The sequence below is a fragment of the Lissotriton vulgaris genome, chromosome 8 (genome assembly GCF_964263255.1).
Source record: "Lissotriton vulgaris chromosome 8, aLisVul1.2, whole genome shotgun sequence".
Lineage (NCBI taxonomy): Eukaryota > Metazoa > Chordata > Amphibia > Caudata > Salamandridae > Lissotriton > Lissotriton vulgaris.
Genome location: NC_141696.1, coordinates 1,576,577,895 through 1,576,597,906, shown reverse-complemented (window position 1 = coordinate 1,576,597,906; position 20,012 = coordinate 1,576,577,895). Strand labels below are relative to the sequence as shown.

The 20,012-nt window shown below is 47.3% G+C and overlaps 1 protein-coding gene across 2 annotated transcripts in view; it reads right to left on the bottom strand.

Annotated features, from left to right (window-relative positions):
• PKNOX1 (PBX/knotted 1 homeobox 1) overlaps nt 1–20,012 on the bottom strand; it is a 362,665-nt gene that overhangs the window by 244,869 nt on the left and 97,784 nt on the right. The window contains exon 3 of one of the 2 annotated variants that reach the window (XM_086935872.1): nt 10,425–10,559. The exons of the other annotated variant lie outside the window; for it this stretch is intronic. Coding sequence (XP_086791998.1) covers nt 10,425–10,559 — 135 coding nt within the window. The remainder of the gene's footprint in view (nt 1–10,424; nt 10,560–20,012) is intronic. 2 annotated transcript variants of the gene reach the window in all.

The window sequence follows — 20,012 nt, the reverse complement described above, 5'->3', positions numbered from 1 at the left end:
TGATAGTTTCAGAAACCTCAAGGAGCGCGGTCTCGGTGCTACGATTTGAACGGAAGCCCGACTGGGAGTCATGCAAGATCTCATGGGTCTCCAAAAAATTGGAGAGCACCGACTGAACATATTTCTCCAAGATCTTAACGAGAGCCGGCAACAGAGAAATCGGCCTATAGTTGGCAGGGACCTTCGGGTCAAGACCCGATTTTTTAAGCAGCGGGATGACCATTGCCTGCTTCCAGGCTGGCGGAACCACTCCCTGCCTCAATGAGAGATTCAGAAGAGGGTTTGCCAGTGGATTGATCACTTCCGCCGACTTACCCAAAAGCTTGGCTGGGCAAGGGTCAAGTGGAGACCCAGATTTCAGGTTGCCCATAAGCACTAGGGAGGCTGCGGCTGGCAAAGATGGAAACTCAGCTAATGTGGCGCCCTGCGCGGCCGGAGGGAACAAACTGGCCTTAGATGTAACCGGCGAAACAGGTGCTCCCGATTGAAAGGAGTCCTGTATGAGTTTTATCTTGCTTGTAAAAAAACAAGCAATGTCCGCCGCCCAGGAGTATAAGGGCACCTCATCCGATGTGGTGGTCCGCGGAGAGATAAATTCTCTGACTATGGTAAAGATCTCCTTGCTGGAGTTTGAGGCAGCTTCAATTCTCCCCGCAAGATAGGCTTTTTTTCCAAGGCGGATATCCCGGTGGTAAGCCTTAACCACAGCCTTGTAGGCCAACCTGTCCATGCTATCATAGTGTGCCCGCCAGGCCCTTTCGGCCACCTTGCACTACTGCCGCTTAGCCCACAGTGCAGTGGTAAACCAAGGGGCCGAAACCCGCTTCGCTGTTAGTCGGGGGGGGCAACACCGGGGCCAGTTCGTTAAGCCTGTCGGAAAGCCATGCTTGCAGGGACTCCAAATCTCTCTCCAGCTCACCGGAAAGAAGACAGGGATGATCCGAAGCAGCCTGAGCCAGTATCTCAGGGGTCACTCTATTGAACGCTCTGAATACACGTCCCCGTTGCTGCGGGGCAGAAATGGCCGGCCTGGCGATGCCAGTGATAGCAAATTTGGCGAGCCAATGATCAGACCACAGAACCGGGAGGGTCTCTTTCACCACCAAGGGCGATGTAGAAAAGAACTGGTCTAGAGTATGTCCCTTGACGTGCGTCGGCCCCTGCAAATAAGGGATAAGGCCCAACGGGATCATGGCCTCAGAGAGCTTTATAGCAGCGGGGTGAGACGGATCATCCATCCGAAAGTTGAAGTCCCCCGCTACTATACAGTGTTCTGCTCTCAGGGCCAGTCCCGGCAACACCGAGTCAAGGTCAGTGAAGAACGTTCCGGGCGGACCAGGGGGTCGATAGACCAAAAGTCCCTTCACAGATTGGTGCGGCGCAAGCGTGATAGAAAAAGCAAGCGATTCCGAGCCGCGGATATCCTCCGTTGGCAAGACGGTGCACAACGTGCCCTTCTTCACCACCAGTGCGACCCCTCCGCCCCTTCCCTTGGCTCTGTCCTTCCTGAAGATGTTATAATCAGGCGGGATTGCCATTGCCACGTCAGGTGGCTGAAGGAGAGGTGGTTCTGTGTAAGGCGGAGGTGGATGGGGAGAGAATTCCAGGTTTTGGCCGCTAAGTAGGAGAAGGATCTTCCCCCCATGGTGGATCTATGGATGCGTGGGATAGTGGCGAGGGCTTGATTGGACGATCGTAGTTGGCGGGTGGGGGTGTAAAAGGACAGGCGCGTGTTGAGGCATTCGGGTCCTAGGTCGTAGAGGGATTTGTGTGCGTGGGTGAGGAGTCGGAACGTTATCCTCTTGTTGACGGGGAGCCAGTGGAGGTCTTTCAGGTGACCGGAGATGTGAGCTTGGCGGGGGATGTCTAGGATGAGTCTGGCTGAGGCGTTTTGGATGCGTTGGAGTTTTTTCTGTAGTTTGGCTGTGGTTCCGGCGTAGAGGGTGTTTCCATAGTCCAGTCGGCTGGTGACCAGTGCGTGGGTGACCTTTTTTCCTGTTTCGGTGGGGATCCAAAGGAATATTTTTTTGAGCATGCGTAGGATGTTGAAGCATGATGATGAGACGGCATTGACTTGTCTGGTCATCGAGAGGGAGGAGTCCAGGATGAAGCCCAGGTTGCGTGCGTGGTCCGTTGGTATGGGTGCTGTTCCCAGGGCTGGTGGCCACCATGAGTCGTCCCAAGCAGAGGGGGATGAGCCTAAGATTAGGACTTCCGTTTTGTCCGAGTTCTGTTTTAAACGGCTGTTCTTCATCCACTCGGCTACATCTTTCATTCCTTCGTGTAAGTTGGTTTTGGCGGTGTTTGGGTCTTTGGTGAGGGAGAGGATCAGCTGGGTGTCGTCTGCGTAGGAGATGATGTTGAGGTTGTGTTGGCACGCGATGGATGCGAGGGGCCTCATGTATACGTTGAAGAGGGTGGGACTGAGTGAAGATCCTTGTGGTACGCCGCAGATGACTTCAGTGGGCTCCGATCTGAAAGGGGGGGAGGCGGACTCTCTGGGTTCTTCCGGCGAGGAATGAGATGATCCAGTCCAATGCTTTTCCTTGTATTCCGACGTTGCTGAGGCGTTGTATAAGGGTGCTATGACAGACTGTGTCGAAGGCAGCGGAGAGGTCAAGTAGGATGAGGGCAACTGTTTCTCCGTTGTCCAGGAGTGTTCGAATGTCGTCTGTTGCTGCGATGAGGGCGGTCTTGGTGCTGTGTTTGGCTCGGAAGCCGGACTGTAAGGGGTCGAGGGATTTGTTGGATTCGAGGATGGCGAGCTGATTGTTGACGGCTTTCTCAATTACTTTGGCAGGGAATGGCAGGAGCGAGATGGGGCGGTAGTTCTTAAGTTCAATGGGGTCTGCTGTGGGTTTCTTCAGAAGGGCGCTGAGTTCGGCATGTTTCCAGCTTTCCGGGAAGGTAGCGGAGTTGAGGGAGCAGTTGATGACGTCTCGGAGATGGGGTGCGATGATGGAGTCTGCTTTGTTGAAAATGTGGTGGGGACATGGGTCGGTTGGTGATCCTGATTGGATGGAGTTCATCAGGCGGATGGTGTCTTCAGTGGTGATTGGGTTCCAAGCGCAAAGGTTGTTAGGGGGGGGTTCTGGTTCAGAGGTGGGTGGAGTGGGCTGGTCTCCGTATTGGTTTTCAAAGCTGTTATGTATGTCGGCGATTTTGTTGTGGAAGAAAGAGGCTAGGGAGTCGCAAAGGTCTTGGGATGGAGTGATGTCATTGGCGCCGGCGGTGGGGTTGGTAAATTCTTTGACGATGTTGAATAGTTCTTTGCTGTTGTGGGCGTTGTTGTCAAGTCGATCCTTGAATGCTGATTTCTTGGTGGATCAGATCAGTTGCTGGTGTTTGCGGGTGGTGATCTTGAAGGTGGTCAGGTTGTCAGTGGTTGGGTTTTTTCTCCAGGCTTTCTCGAGGGTACGACATAACTTCTTAGATGTCTTAATGTCATCGTTGAACCAGGGGGCTTTTTTTCTGCTTTGCTTGATTTGGTGGTTTTTCAAGGGAGCAAGTTCGTCGGCGCTGTGGGTGATCCATTGTGTGAGGTTGGTGGCTGCTTGGTTTGGGTCCGATGATGTTGCAGGAGGGTTTTGGTGAAGCGAAGTGAAGAGCTGGTCGGTGGTAATTTTGTTCCAGTTTCTTCGGGGATTGGTTGTGGGAGGTTGTGGGTCGTGGTCTTTTTGTAGTTGAAGTGAACGCAGCTGTGGTCCGTCCAGTGGAGAGTTGTGGTGTGGTTGAAGGAGATGTGCTTGCTAGAGGTGAAGATTGGGTTGAGCGTGTGTCCGGCATAGTGGGTGGGGGTATCAACAAGTTGTTTGAGTCCGAGATTGGCCAGGTTGTCCAAAAGGGTGGTGGTGTTGCTGTCGTTTTTCTTTTCCAAGTGGAAGTTGAGGTCTCCCAGTAGAATGTAGTCCTCGGAGGGGAGGGCGTGTGGGCTGATGAAGTCAGTGATGTCTTCGCTGAATTGTGTGCGGGGTCCTGGTGGTCTGTAGATGAGGGTGCATCTCTCCTCTTATCCATTTGATTAGATCCTGTGGTCTCTTGGTGTGCTCTTACGCTGACACAGCTAGTTGTGCCGGTCTTATCAGAGCCCCAGAGTGTAGCTTTAAGGCATTAGCATGCTCTAAAAGCAGTATATAACGTACCATAACACAACTGACTATATTTGGTAGGACCCTTCTTGTTGTGGATGGCGAGCTTCTATTTATGAATTTTCGACTTCAATGTCTGGAAACAGCAGATTTAGACCTGGAGGATTACGGAACCATTCACTCCTTTTTTTTTTTTTTACTCGCCTGTAAATGAAAGTCCCAATCGCCTTTGAGGATATAGCACTGATTGGATATCCCAGGACTGCACTGTATTACGACCTTCTAGAAAGAGCCAGTCCTGCCTGACCTTGCTACCTGCCAAATGTTTAAAGAGAGTAACTTAGTTAAGCAATTAGAGTGCAACTGTATTGTTGACGATGACCAGTAGTAAAGAGGGAAATACTCTCAGGATACTCTCTGTAACCACTGCCTCCTTGGGACCCCATAAAAGATGCCTATACCCTGGTATGGCTTGCCACCCCGAGGAAGCAAGATCGCTGGTTTGGCACATCGCTGTAAGCCAGTGCTTCCCAAACTGTGCGCCGCGGCACCCCGGTGCGCCGTGTTGAGAAGCCCGGGGCGCCGCGCCGTCACGCACCATGTGGTAAATAGGAGCTGCAGAAACTTGCGGGGTGTTTGAAATGGCATTTAAGAAAGGGTTTTGCCAACTACGTCTACGTGCGTAGTCTTCTCCTTACTCTGCCTACGCAGCGTTTTAATAGTGTTGTTCCTGCCCGCCTTGCCTCGCCTCGCTGTTCCTCGCCGTTTCTAGCCTCGCTGTGTTTCACCTTGTGGGACCCTCTTCCCTCTTCAGAAGAAACTCGGTGAGTAAGGGCTTGTAAGCCTTGTACGCCTTGTACATAGCTGCCAAGGTTTCAGTTGGCGATGTGTCACATTTTCATAATTTGATTGCAATTATGAGTGACATTTCGACAACTATGAGTGCCACTTTCTCAAGAGAAAAATCAAGCAATGAAGAGGACGGAAACATATACATTTCAGAAATAACACCCATTTATACGAGAAACTCTAAGGCGATCTTAAAACTGCTGCAAATCACCAGAAACGGAAGTTGCCCTTCGCGGCTCCCACCCACCCACACATAGATGTAGGCTGTGGTTAAGTTTAAAGGTATTTATTGGGCATGTTTTCAAAACTCAACATTATGAGCAACGGCCTTTAACTTTAGTTGACGGGGATGTGACCTGCTAGGTGGAACAATTGTACTTTTATATTCAACTTCAATACTCAATTATGAAGTCCCACCCATGCCTAGAAAATAAATATTTTCCTAACATCTGCTGAACGATTTTCTTCCAACCTTTGCAACGTGTGCTGTGGCCCTTATGGGACTAGCAGCACACTTCTCCCGAGGTGCTCACTTCCTGAAAATATTAATTAAATTGCTGTAGCAGTCTTTATATGAAAAATATCTTCACCATGCTCTATTCGCCTTTAGTCACATGTGCTTTGCACATTCCTCTCAGTGGCCAGGTTCACATCTCAGTGGCGCTTAGTTAAAGATGAGAACTCGAACAGTAGCATCGCACTTGTGAAAGTGATGGTGGTGGTACTGAAATATACAACACCTCTGATATATTAATATAGTTTCTTGGGATCTGTACACTTACAGGAGTAACACCAAGGTTAGCATTTTGGGCCAACGTTTTTAACTAAAACATTTATTCCACTGTGCTGCCCGAAAACACTATTAGGCACTTGGTCCGGGCACCCTGCGACGGACATTCACTAATTGGCTGTCAGCAAATTTGCCAAGGCCCGATCGGCTGCAAAGTCCAGGTTCCTGTCTCTGAGAAACAGGTTTTTAGAAGCGAGAATAGACACAGACAAAGTGAGAAAGGCGGAAATGGAATTGTTTTTTCAGTCTCTGCTGAGAGCAAGGCTCGCAGCCAAGCCGGTGCTTTTGCACTGCTGCTGTCCGTGCGGCTTCTGTTGTGTAGGGACGTTCGGGTCCGGAAGCGTACTTTACTCCCACCCAGTTAGAAAGATTTACTCTTCCACCAACAATGCCACACTGAATGATGCACGTCCAAACAACTTTGCACTGCAAATTCAAAGTGCAGTGCGATTTTAAAAGATCAAGAAGGCAGGTTGGGGTGAACGGGGATTCATAAAATTAAAGCGGGTGCCGCGTGCAGGATGCAAGTTGCCAAAATGCCTACTGGTCCGGAAGACAAAAAGCAAGTACACTTCACTTACTCTGCCAGCCCCGACCCCATTGATTGCACTGGTACCACAGACAATCCCGGCCAGTGCCGCGGCCGCAGTCTGGATCAACTGGACTGCTGGCAGCAGCTTAGGCAGTAGCCATCATGCTGACCACCAGCACAGTCAATTCATTACGGCGGCCACATTTTGAGAGCTGCAGTGGCAGGCCCAAAGCCTGCTAGCTGCAAAATTATGCCGCACAGCCACGCCCGCCTATGGTGATTGGGCACATTTAATCATATTTGGCTTGAATCTTGTATTGTTTTTCACTTAACAAGTTTTTATTAAACAACGGTTATCTTTTTATTTTGTTACAAATATGATTATAATACCTTCACTGCATCCCAATTAATTTAGGGAAGACAACAGGAAGTACTCCTGAGGTCTGGTTTACATCCCGCACATCGGTAAAAAATGGTGGGGAGCCACGGCCAACTGCCAATTAGGTCAAGGGAGCCACGGGCCAAAAAAGTTTGGGAACCCCTGCTGTAAGCTTACACACCTGACCAGTCCGGAGGCACTTCTGTTCTTACCTTTCACCTACGGCCACAACTGGAGCAGTAAAAAGAACATCTTCTTGTGGCTCAGGTGCAGCTCTCCTGCTGTTTTGCGTTCAATTCCCCGGCTCTAATCTGCACACACTAGTGAATGAGCTAGCCCATATTCATCCTAGCGTTTCAGGCTGTACCAGGACTTCAACGTTGTGACCCCAATCTTGTTGCTTCAATTAGATTCCATGGAAAAGCCGAACTCTTCCAATAACAGTAACTGGCCCCACAGCCCAATTTTTAACGCGGACTGAGAGCCAGTAAAGAGTTGAATCTGCTGCTAAAAAATAATTAAAATATACTCAAATTTAACTCTACCACCAGTGTGTGCAATGAGAGTTTTGAGGGGCCCGCAGAAGTTCCATTCCGTACAAATGGAATCTTGACCCTTGTGAGGGAGCCATTTCATAAAAATTGTTCTGTACATTGATAATTGGTCTGTTTTAAATACATATGGAAGACATCTGCAATTCAGATAAAGAGAAAAGAGGACGTCTGTTCAAGTTCAGATGGAAACATGCAACAGAAGGGGAGGACCTCTGGGAACAAATCAGAATACAAACTGGGAGCACCAACCTAATCTGAGATCAGGGGAAAATAAACATTTACAGTTCCTTCTCAAATCTATCGGAAGTCGGAATTGTGCAATTCTGTGGCAGGGAGCTCCAGGGTGTGAATGGTACCTTTGGGTAATGAATGCTCAGAATAGGGAAGTTGGGTACAGTGAGTATCTAGGAAACAAGTGCACTATTGTACTCAATGGACACAAAAATCGGATGCCTTCAAAATTGTGGTTATAACCAACTAAAGATTTGTGAATCAGTGTTTTTTTTTTAAACAAACTTTGAGTGTCGCACAATAACGGCAATGTGTCCTATTAAGGACATTGTGGTATTTTCATTTTTTGTTTTTCAATCATGTACAAGTCTCCTTTTTGGTACAGACTAAATAGCAAGTTGCATATGTCAGTACATCATACAGTGGTCGGTACGAGTATAATACAATTGAAGTACACTACCAAATATGCCGTACTATCTCTAGAAATAAATACATTTCACAATTTTTAAACGGTTCCAGTAACGTGAACCCTTTCCGCCTCCCCCCACCCTCCCTCCTGGTCAGTCATTTCTTGAATACCTCACAACCTATCACCTTTGTGAAATGGGAGATTCTATCCATTGTTGCTGATGTGCCAATAGAGCGCAGCCATGTTCGATACGGCGCCCTCTGCTCTTGACCCTTGTATATAACTGGGTACGTCATGGAGTAGGGGTAATGTTTGAAGGTAGGAGGTCTTTCTGCCTAAGTCTTCCAACGTGATGTCCCAGTCCATATAAATGAGATGTTTCCGCAGTCCGCTGGCCTCCTTTCGTCTAATTGCCTCGCTTTCGGCACTGCTCTATCTAATCACATTGTCTTGCCACGCAGTTAATGGTGGGCATTGGGGTTATTTCCATCTCATGGTGATCGCTCTTATAGCCAATAAAAGAGCGAGGTCTGGGAAACTGGACCCTCAAGGCGCCAGTGCGCCTGCATAGACCCAGTAGGCACTCCAGAGTGTTGTCCTGAATTGTGAGGTGTGTAATCTCCCCAAGTGTGTTCCGGATCGTTCCCCAATGCTCCTGTGAATCAGTGTTGACTTGCAAAGTGTGTGCACTGCACTTTAGCAGGGATATAACAAATGACCAAATCTGTATACGCAGCCTTCAATAAACAAGTGAATTTAACGATCAGGAAGAGAAGCATCCTCCTTTGCTGTTGTGACCGACAGCGCCAAGCAATCAGTGCTGCCTGAGTATTTTGACCAACTCAGACAAAAACACAAATCTCCATAGTGAAGTCTGGCTGGGGCGGTCGGATAACAACTTGCTGTTTTAACTTCTACGATTTGGCAAAAGTAGCAATCTTTTAGAGGAATGCTGGAATGCTCAGAGCATTTTCTAAATGCTTCAACAGGCAGAAACTTCTTTGACAATTGCCAATATCTTTTTAAAATGGTCAATTGAAACTAATAAAAGATTGCTATGTAAATTATTATTTGTTAGCCCCATACGAAAAACAGAAAGAAGTAACCGTGAACTAAATAACCAGTATTGGCGAGCCAGTGGTTACTGAGAGAAGAAGTCTCAGCGGAGCCTTCACTTCATTTTTGCAGACATCCAAGGCTCTTTCATGCCTTCTTCTATAGACTGTTCCTCCTTTCCAATAGAGGGCAGAGAGACTGCACATTCAATCACCCATGATTTATAGATAGGAAAACAAGTAATCAGCTGTTCCTTCTCTATTAAAGGATCTTCACTGAAGTCCATGAGATTTACATAGAACAACAATCTCATACCCAAGAAGAAGAAACAAGGAGCTTTTAAAGATGTGGACTTATTATAAAACAAGGTTTTAAGGGACGCTTGACCAGCAGCCAACCCAGAATCAGTCAAAACAAAATTGACCAGTAAAAGTGTAGTTAAATCTCCATACGGCCGCACGGCAAATCACACTATGGGATGTTCATGAGAAGATTGGCTGTGGCCACTTCAACTCTAGTAAAATGAGCCGAAAGCTTACCAAGAAAGGATAGATTTGCTTTCTGGTAGCAAAAGAAAATTTAAGTGATGTGATAATTCACAAACAGCCACTTGTTCCTTGTAATCTTCCTCATTCAACTCAGATAGTATTTGAAAGTCTTCGTCACACCTAGAAAGCCCTTTCTGCTGGAGCAGAGGGATTCAGGATAAAGGAAGGTTTAACATGGTCTGACTGAAATGGAAATCTTAAATTGCCTTGGTCAAAAACTTGGGGTGAGCCCTTCAATCTCATTGTCTTAATTGACTTAGTGGCAACTAAGCCCGTCAAGAGCTTTCTTAGGGTGTTTATGGAAAACCTTTCTTATTTCTGGAGGGAATGAGAAATCCAGAAGAGACCTACTTGTTGAATTTCCACCACCAGAGCGTTAGTAGGGTGGAGGAAATTCCAATGGTGGAGTGGATCAAAGAACAACCAGGAGGAAGAAAAGAGCAAACTCGTCTATTCATTTAAAAATCTGACTTAAAGTATTCCCTATAAGCTTAAAGAGACGTCGAAACACAGCGTACTACGTCCTCAAAGCCATGTCTGATGGGAGAAAAGGTGAATGGTAATGACATCTTTGAAACAAATGTACTCCTTCAAATGACATTGAAAGTCTAAGGTTTTCACCAGGAAGCGTCCAGAGACAATCTACACGCCTGCATGATTGTCCAACCACATCAATCTTGTGAATATATATCAGCGTGGAGCACTCCAGAATCTCAAGGGACACTTTTGAAGGATTCAGATATTGTCTTGTTTGGAAACTCATCGTTTGGACTCTTTGAGCACAGCCAATGAGGGGAGACCCTGCATTACATTTAATCCCCTACAGAAACTACAAAATACACAGCTCACATTCCCGGCACAGAAGAGGTATTCCTAACTATTAAACAACACTGATCAGCCCTGTAAGATTGTGGGAATTCATAAAATATTAGTACAAGAAAATGTATGAAAATAAATACAAGGGATCAGGAGTAATAATTGAAAATACCTTTGCAGATGATCCTTCAAAGGTACCGGGACCCAAGTCCACGTGGCCATCGGGATAAGCAGCGCTCAGGAACCCAAACCCTCTACCTTCTGCCGTCTCCAGCTGACCAGAGTCAGCTTCCCTCTGCTCCCAAACCTACCAGAAGGAATAAGGGAGCATCCGCTCCAGTGAATATGGGACAAAACAATCTCTTAAGATACAGGTCATTCCATAAAAAACACTGATACCGTACTGCATGCCAAAATCGCTTTTCATACATAAGTGTATGCAACAAATACAATGGCCATCAAACGACCGACTTCTGGCCTCATTATAAGAAAGCAAGAAAGGAGAGTTAATCAAGACTGTAGACATGGGCATGCTTTCACTTCAAAAGGACAACCAGCACAGAGGGATGTTATAAGACCCTATACAGTTAGACACACTGGCATATGCCAGACAATCAAGGCATGCAGCAGAAAAAAGCGGATTCAACTTCTAATGAAATGTACATACATGATATCATTGTGCACCCTGCCAAAAGATTCAAGCAACAGGTCAACAAAAGGCTGTTGAGCCCCCTGGGTTGGCCAGGGAAGAAAAACAATACAGGGCGATTGCATCTTAATTACTTTTGAAGACCCTAGAATAGTGGAGTACATCTGTTCAGGGGAGGACCTTAGCTCTAATGGGGGGATTGGCACAAAGCGCCTCTCCTTTTTCTATCCACCAAGATTTCCGGAAGGTCCCTCTCAAATCGATGGACCTTGGTATACAGTGGGCCCTCGTTATCGGGGAAGAGAAAGGGAAGAGTGGAGAGGGCAAGATCAGAGGAGAAATTATAGAGAACCACCTCGATGGGAGGGTTGGAATGGAATACCATTAATGAACATGTACAGTGGCCTAGAGTCAGTGGACTGACCATCACAGCCAGAAGACCCTGACCCCCCAACTCCAGATAACCCCTACATCCATCATAATTCCCAAACCAACAACACCTCTAGGAGTGACTCTCCACTTTTGGCTATAGTCTCCTGGAATTCCGCGGGATTACGGCCAAAAGTTGAAGACGGGAGTATCATGCACTTTGTGGGTAGACATCAAATAGTCTGCCTCCAGGAGACATGGTCGCCAATAGAACTTCACCTACAGGGTTTTAAAACGTATTTTTCTCCTGCGCTGGTGGGCCCAAAGGGCAGGCCAAAGGGAGGACTAAACATCTTTATAGCCAACACCATCCAGCAAATAAAAATAAATATTATCGTATTGGATCATAACTTCCAGATTCTCTGTCTCTCTCTACCCAAAAACGAGTCTGTTGTCCTCGTTAACTTTTATAACAACCTTGAGGAACAACAGCTCCAGAAAGTGCTAGCTAACCTACACGAGAAATTAACCAGCATAAGGCAGAAAAGAGGAGCAAAGGGCCCTGTATTCCTTATATGGGCAGGGGATTTCAATCTACATCATTGCAATTATCCGGAGAAAAAATGTGCAGGGATGGTGACTGAGGAGGGCAACCCCCTCACTCACTTTTGCCACAATAAAATGGGTGTAATAATGAATGATCTCTTATCGAAACTAGATCTCCAAAAAGCAAATACCCCAGTTGGTAGTACTAACCGCCTAGAACCGACCTATGTGGGAAGGGGGTTTAACACAACGGTCGATTATATTCTAATATCGGCTGGTCTGCAGATTAGAGTTAATCATTTCGAGGTTATACCAAACACCTTAAGTGATCACTCAGCCCTCAACCTGGAACTGAACTTAATCCAGCAACAATCCTTACCCCTAACAATAGTTAAAGCATTGAGTCAGAATAACATAAATCTGGGCCAATTAAATGGATATACAATAAAGTGGGGGAAGATAAACCCCGGGGAACTCACCGAAGAACTGATCAAATCAACATATCCCCAGATTAAGAAATGCCTAGACTTAATGACAGAAGATGAGGAAGTCCTTAGTAACTTCTCTATAATATTGGAAAAAATTAAATCCTTACTCGCAGCAAAACCAATAACTCGACCACGCTGTAATAAAGGCTGGTTTAATCATGATTGCACCCAGGCTCATTCAAACCTTAAGATAGCATTAAATAAAGATGATAGAGACCCTCATCTAATAGCCACATTAAGAAAGGAATACCTTGCAATACGGAAAAAGAGAAAGGCGGAATTAAAGCAGGCTTTGTGGGACGAACTTCACTCTAGTGCCCAAGCAAAAAACAGCGAGGCTTTCTGGAGAGTAGTGAGAGCTCCATTTTTGGTAGACGAAAAAACTCCAAAAATTGAAGTCGCCATAGAAGAGTCAGTATGGGTGTCGCACTTCTCCAAAATGTTTCAAAAGCAAGAAATAGATCAAGAAACTGAAGGAGAAAATTTATTAGCTCTGACTTATCCATCCAAATAGACTTTGAAATCTCGGAGGTCCTTCTGGCCCTGAAAACAAGTAAAAATGGAAAAGCTCCAGGGCCGGATGGAGTCCCGGTAGATTTTTTTAAGTATAATACAGACCTCTTGACCCCTATTATCACCCGGGTATGCACGGCAGCTGCAAGGAAAGGACTTCTGGAGTCTTGGACGAAATGCGTGATGGTTCCGATCTTTAAAAAGGGCAATCGCCAGGACCCTGCCTGCTACCGTCCAATATCCTTGTTGGATTCGCTGGGAAAGATAGCAGGTAGGGTGATCCTGGAGCGACTCTAGAAGTGGGTGGAGGAGAGGGGTATTCTGTCCGAGTTGCAATTTGGCTTCCGGGAGGGTTTCGGAACAGTGGAACAGGCCCTAAATCTTTCTATCATTATGGGGAAGTACATACATGCAAAGCAAGACAGACTCTACATGGTTTACGTGGATCTGTCTGCCGCGTTCGATTGTGTCTCCCATACCAAATTATGGTTTGTGCTGTCACAAATGGGGGTAGATCTGCCACTGTTAAACTTTCTGAGGGAATTGTATTCTAAACCTTCTGCCAGAGTCCGTTTTGGCACAAAGGGCGAGCTGTCGACGTCTTTTAGGGTGGAGCGTGGAGTCAGACAAGGATGTGTCCTGGCACCTTTCTTATTCTCCCTCTACACTAACAACTTGGAGGTTGAGCTTTTGAAGGGTGCCCAGGACCTCCCACAGGCAAAACAACGCCCGATTCCCGCTCTACTCTATGCGGACGATGCCGTCCTGCTGGCACGGACTCCTCGCGAACTCCAGAAGGTACTCAGTAGATACTCTACGTTTATGGGCAACCTCGATCTCCATATAAATGTGATGAAGACTTTTGTAATGACGGCAGGCACAGGGAGGAAACACTCCAAAGACTTAACTCTGAAAAACCAAAAAATAGAGTTTACATCTGACTATTGTTACTTGGGCATTACCATAGATGACAAATTGTCCTGGAAAGTGGCAGTCGAAGCAAGGAAACATTGCTTTAAGAGAGCTATAGCAGCCCTGGTGTCCTTCTCGCAAAAACTGGGACAACGACCTCCCTTGGAATTACTGGCCATTTATAGAGCGAAATGTCAGTCAACAGCTCTATACGGGGCTGGCGTATGGGGTCACACAGATGTCTCTGCCCTACAGGTTGCAGAAAATGCTTTTTTGAGGTTCCTCCTGATGGCCCCAAAGCGATCCTCAACGTATGCATGCCATGCTGAACTAGGCGTCCCTTACGTTGAAGATCTGGCAAGAATACAACCTCTGCTCTTATGGCGCCGCATCTGGACCTCGGAAAAAAATGCCTTCACTAAGACGGTAGTGGCAGATGCTATGACATTAGATCATGCTCTAAAAATAAAATGGCTAGCCTACATTAAGAACTTTTTCATCGACCTAGGGTTGGAGAAATACTACTCTACTCCTGAAAAGATCTGTGAAATCTCGAAAAAGGAGCTAAAAGATCTGGCCCTGGGACACTTGGACAACCTAAGGCTTCTTTCCGAAGCAGGCAAACCCTCTGTCCACCATGCCATAATGGTCCAATCCACTTTTTCCATGCAGCCCTACCTAAACCTTGAAATGAGTATGTTTGATCGTTTCCTTCTGACAAGATTCAGAATAAACCTATTTCATAGACTAGTAGCATTCCCACTAATGAATGCATGGGATTCAACCCTACCCCCCTGTCCTTGTGACGAAAAGTCAGCACAATCTACCCTACATGTAGCCATATTCTGTAAATTTGATAACGAACATCGTAAACTGTGGTTACTGTCCTTGCTAAAATCATGGGGCTTTAGACAGTGCCGTCCTGCCATGCTGTGTCTACAGTTCCTAGACACAGAAGTCACCTGCTATCACGTTCTCAACTTTTTGAAATGCATATTTAGACACAGAAAAAACCTGTAAAGTAACTTTCATTTATCATTGTACTATAAATGAACTGTGAAAATAATTTTAAATGTGAAACTGTACTGTACTGTAAAATTTTATGTTTACAACTTTTAAAGGAAGAAATTATTATGTATAAATATTGCTTTTATGGATTTCTAACTTTGAAACTCCGAATAAAGAAATTTAATTTAATAAGTGTATGCAACAAATACAATGGCCATCCAACGACCGACTTCTGGCCTCATTATAAGAAAGCAAGAAAGGAGAGTTAATCAAGACTTTAGACATGGGCATGCTTTCACTTCAAAAGGACAACCAGCACAGAGGGATGTTATAAGACCCTATACAGTTAGACACACTGGCATATGCCAGACAATCAAGGCATGCAGCAGAAAAAAGCGGATTCAACTTCTAATGAAATGTACATACATGATGTCATTGTGCACCCTGCCAAAAGATTCAAGCAACAGGTCAACAAAAGGCTGTTCTGTTTATAAAAGGGTATCTTTCAAATGATCTTAGGATGACTCCAAGTTAAAATGGATGAGCTAGCTTTCACAAACATCTACTACGAATGGTTTGGGATGTCAATAATGGAACTCTGATACGGCGGCACCATGCTGCTACTTTAATAAGATGAAGCTAAAAGTTGAAAAGTTAAAAAATAAGGGCAAAGCTATGGGCACTTCCCAGGAGCTAGAAGCGAGGGTACCAGCAAAATGATAGACCCTGTGGGTTCCACTTGACGAAAGCCAAGCTGTTGAGGTATTGTAATGTATTAACCCGGGCCCTGCCTTGAGAAAGGAACCTCAAGTACTTCAACGTCAGCCTGTCAGTAATGAGTCCGAAACCAACAGCTACCCTTCTACGGTCGGCATCAACAGGCAGCAGCAGTCCATTGACAAAAAAACAACAAACACCACAGCGAAAAGGGCTACTTTTCCAAACCTTGAATGAAATATGACGCAAAAATCCTCCTAAAACATGTTCGAAATAGAAGTTCAAAAGGCAGCAGGTCATAGTCCGGGCTCCTTTTTGTTTTAAAAAAGTGCCATTTGTATTTCTTAGCGCTCAAATCAAAAATACATATAATCAATGGCAGATTAGATGGGAATCAATCTAGAAGAGAAAACTACATAAAGAACGTTTCCACTATTGCTTTCTCTATCACGGTAGGATGCTGGTCAGTGGATTTATGGACACAATCTTAGAAAGATCTAGAAATGAATCATGTCTAGAGCTTAGCATACATAGCAAAGTCAAGTCAAGTCAAGTCATAAAATTTGTATAGCGCACTACATACCCAGAGGGTTTCAAGGCGCTTAGGAGGGGGAGGAGGAATTATTTGTCAAATATCCACGTTTTAAGCTGCTTTCTGAACGCTAGGTGGTTCTGGGTGAGGCGAAGGTAAGCGGGGAGTGAGTTCCATGTTTTAGCAGCCAGGTATGAAAAGGATCTGCCTCCCATGGTGGTCTTGTTGATGCGAGGTACAGTGGCGAAGGCTTGGCTAGAAGAACGTAGTTGGCGGGAGGGGGTGTAGAAGGACAGTCGAGAGTTGAGGCAATCTGGTCCGATGTCGTAGAGTGATTTGTGTGCGTGGGTAAGCAGTCGGAAAGTGATCCTCTTATTGACGGGTAGCCAGTGGAGGTCTTTAAGGTGACCAGAGATGTGTTCGTTGCGTGGGATGTCTAATATGAGCCTGGCTGAGGCGTTTTGGATTCGTTGGAGTTTCTTCTGGAGTTTAGCGGTGGTACCTGCGTAGAGGGTGTTTCCGTAGTCCAGTCGGCTCGTGACCAGAGCGTGGGTGACTGTTTTCCTTGTTTCGGAGGGGATCCAGCGAAATGTTTTTCTGAGCATGCGAAGAATGTTGAAGCAGGAAGAGGATACGGCGCTGACTTGTCTGTTCATTGATAGTGAAGAATCCAGGATGACGCCAAGGTTCCGTGCGTGGTCTGTCGGGATGGGTGCTTTTCCGAGGGCTTCCGGCCACCAGGAGTCGTCCCAAGCAGAGGGGGATGTACCTAAGATGAGGACTTCTGTTTTGTCTGAGTTCAGTTTCAGACGGCTTTGTTTCATCCATTCGGCGACTTCTTTCATTCCTTCGTGTAGGTTAGTTTTGGCGGTGCTGGGGTCATTGGTGAGAGAAAGGATCAGTTGAGTGTCGTCCGCGTAAGAGATGATGTTGAGGTTGTGTTGGCGTGCGATGGCCGCGAGGGGGCTCATGTATACGTTGAAGAGGGTGGGACTGAGTGAGGATCCTTGAGGTACGCCGCAGATGACTTCAGAGGCCTCGGACTTGAATGGAGGAAGGCGGACTCTCTGGGTTCTTCCGGTGAGGAACGAGGTGATCCATTCAAGTGCTTTTCCTTGGATTCCGATGTTATTGAGGCGTTGTAGAAGGGTGCTGTGGCAGACTGTATCGAATGCTGCAGAGAGGTCGAGGAGGATGAGGGCGACTGTGTCTCCATTGTCCAGTAGAGTTCGAATGTCGTCTGTTGCTGCGATGAGGGCGGTCTCAGTGCTGTGTTTTGCTCGGAAGCCAGATTGTGAGGGGTCGAGGGATTTGTTGGCTTCGAGGAAGGCGGCGAGCTGGTTGTTGACGGCTTTCTCGATGACTTTGGCCGGGAATGGAAGAAGCGAGATGGGGCGGTAATTTTTGAGTTCGGTGGGGTCCGCTGTTGGTTTTTTCAGAAGGGCGGTGAGTTCAGCGTGTTTCCAGTCTTCTGGGAAGGTAGCGGAGTTGAAGGAGCAGTTGATGACGTCTCGGAGGTGCGGTGCTATGATGGAGTCTGCTTTGTTGAAGATGTGGTGAGGGCATGGGTCTGTGGGGGATCCAGAGTGGATGGAATTCATCAGGCGGATGGTGTCCTCAGTGGAGATTGGGTTCCAGGCGTTAAGGGTGTTTACGGGGGGAAGATGGTCAGCAGATGGTAGGGTGGGTTGGTTTCCGGGTTGGTTGTCAAAGCTGTTGTGGATGTCTGCAATCTTGTTGTGGAAAAAAGAGGCTAGGGAGTCGCAGAGGGTTTGAGAGGGGGTGATGTCGTTGGAGTTGGCCGAGGGGTTGGAAAATTCCTTGACGATGTTGAAAAGTTCCTTGCTGTTGTGGGTGTTGTTGTCAAGTCGATCCTTGAATGCTGTTTTCTTGGCTTTTCGGATCAGTTGGTGGTGAGTGCGGGTGGCGCTTTTGAAGGCGTCTTTGGTGTTGGTGGTTGGGTCTTTTTTCCAGGCCTTTTCAAGGGAGCGGCAGAGTTTCTTGGATTTCTTAAGATCGTCGTTGAACCATGAGGCCTTCTTGCTGCCAGGTTTGCTTTGACGTTTTTTCAGTGGTGCTAAGGTGTCGGCGGTGTTGGATAACCATAGGGTGAGGTTGGCGGCGGCTTCGTTGGCGTTAGAAGAGAGGGCTGGGGAGTTTCGAAGGAGCGATGCGGAGATTTGGTCTGTGGTGATTTTGTTCCAGTTTCTTTGCAGGGTAGGTTGGGAGTGGTTGATGGGTTTCGGCTTGTTGTAGGTGAAGTGAACGCAGCTGTGGTCGGTCCATAGGAGATCCGTAGTGTGGCTGAAGGAGACATGATTGCTGGATGTGAAGATGGGGTCGAGTGTGTGACCTGCGATGTGGGTGGGGGAAGTGACTAGTTGTTTAAGTCCGAGGTTGGCGAGGTTGTCCACGAGGGTGGCGGTGTTGCGGTCGTTGATCTTTTCAAGGTGGAAGTTGAGGTCTCCCAGAAGGATGTAGTCTTTGGAGGGGAGCGCGTGTGGAGAGATGAAGTCTGTGATGTCTTCACTGAATTTTGCGCGGGGTCCTGGTGGTCTGTAGAGGAGAGTGCCTCTGAGTGTGGTCTTGGGGCCGATGTGGATCTGGAAGTGAAGGTGTTCGGAGTTGGCGAGGTTGGTGTCAGAGCTGGTTGAGATGCGGATAGATTTCTTATGGACGATAGCGATTCCTCCTCCTGTGTGGCTGGTACGGTCTTTGCGAGTGATCTTATAGTCTTCAGGGATGGCAATGGTGATGTCTGGTGCGGAGGAAGCATTCATCCATGTTTCCGTAAGGAAGGCGACGTCTGGAGAGAGGGTGTCTAGTAGGTTCCATAGATCAATGGCGTGTCTGTGCACCGATCGGGTGTTGAGAAGGATGCATTGTAGGTGGTTGGGGTCGAGAATCTGTGGTGTAGTCGTAGCGGAGATGTTGTCGGTGCCGCTAAATTTGCAGGAGTAGCAGGAGAAAGGTCCATGGGTGTGTCCAGGGGCGGCTTGGACGCAGTTGGGGGCGCGACCGGGGTTAAGGGCTAGGAGGGTGGCGGTATCGTAGGTAACGCGGGGTGGCTGGGCAGCACGAGGGGCAGGGGGTCTGGCGCTGGGCGCGGTCCAGGCGCGGACGGGCGTAGACGGGCTTACCTTTGGCGCACCTTCGGCGAGGCCGTAGCGCGTGGACGCTGCGCGTGGGACCATCTGTCCATATATGGATATTGGGGGGGGTGGAGTGTGGGAGGGTCAGCTGGGAGGCGGGAGCAAGGGAGGAGACACGGGGGGCAGGTAAACAGCAACAACAACAACAGCAATATGGCGGCAGGCTAGCGCGATTGCAAGCAGGGGCACCGTGGAACTTTAAAATGGCAGAAGGCAGTACACGCGCAGTCACTTACAAAGTAGGTAGAGTTGCCACTATGTAGGAGCACTAAGCCAATTAATGCAGTTAATTAAGCAGTTCAAAACGAACCAGGCAAATTGAGTAAGTAATTGCCAGCCAACGATACCAGGCGCTATGCAAGGAGCGCTAAGCACTATAATAAACAGCTCAAAAATGATTCAGGCACATTAAATAAATAGTTCAAAGATAACGATACCAGGCGCTATGCAAGGAGCGCTAACACAACCGATATCAGGCGTTATGGAATAGCGCTTTCTCAGGAAGGCAGGGCTCGGCGAGGAGAGCGAGTGGGAGCAACCTCTGAGAGTGAGTTAGTGCTTTCACTAACTCACAAGAGTGAGTTAGTGAAAGCAAGTTACATTTGAGTTGCTGGGTTACCAGAAGCTGGTGCATGTTCCAAGTAACAGGGTAATACTGTCCCTTTCAGAAGTGGTGATCCATGCCTATCTCACTGTAGGTGATTGACCATCTTTTGCTATGCCTACAAACCGGGCATTCTAACCGTCCGACGTTACACCAGCAAAGACATGAAAGGAGGTCACCGCCTGCTGCTGGAGACAGACGACTGCTTCTAACACCCTGCAGCAGTAGTACTGGAAGTTCTGCACCACCTCATTGATCTCGCAAGGAGAA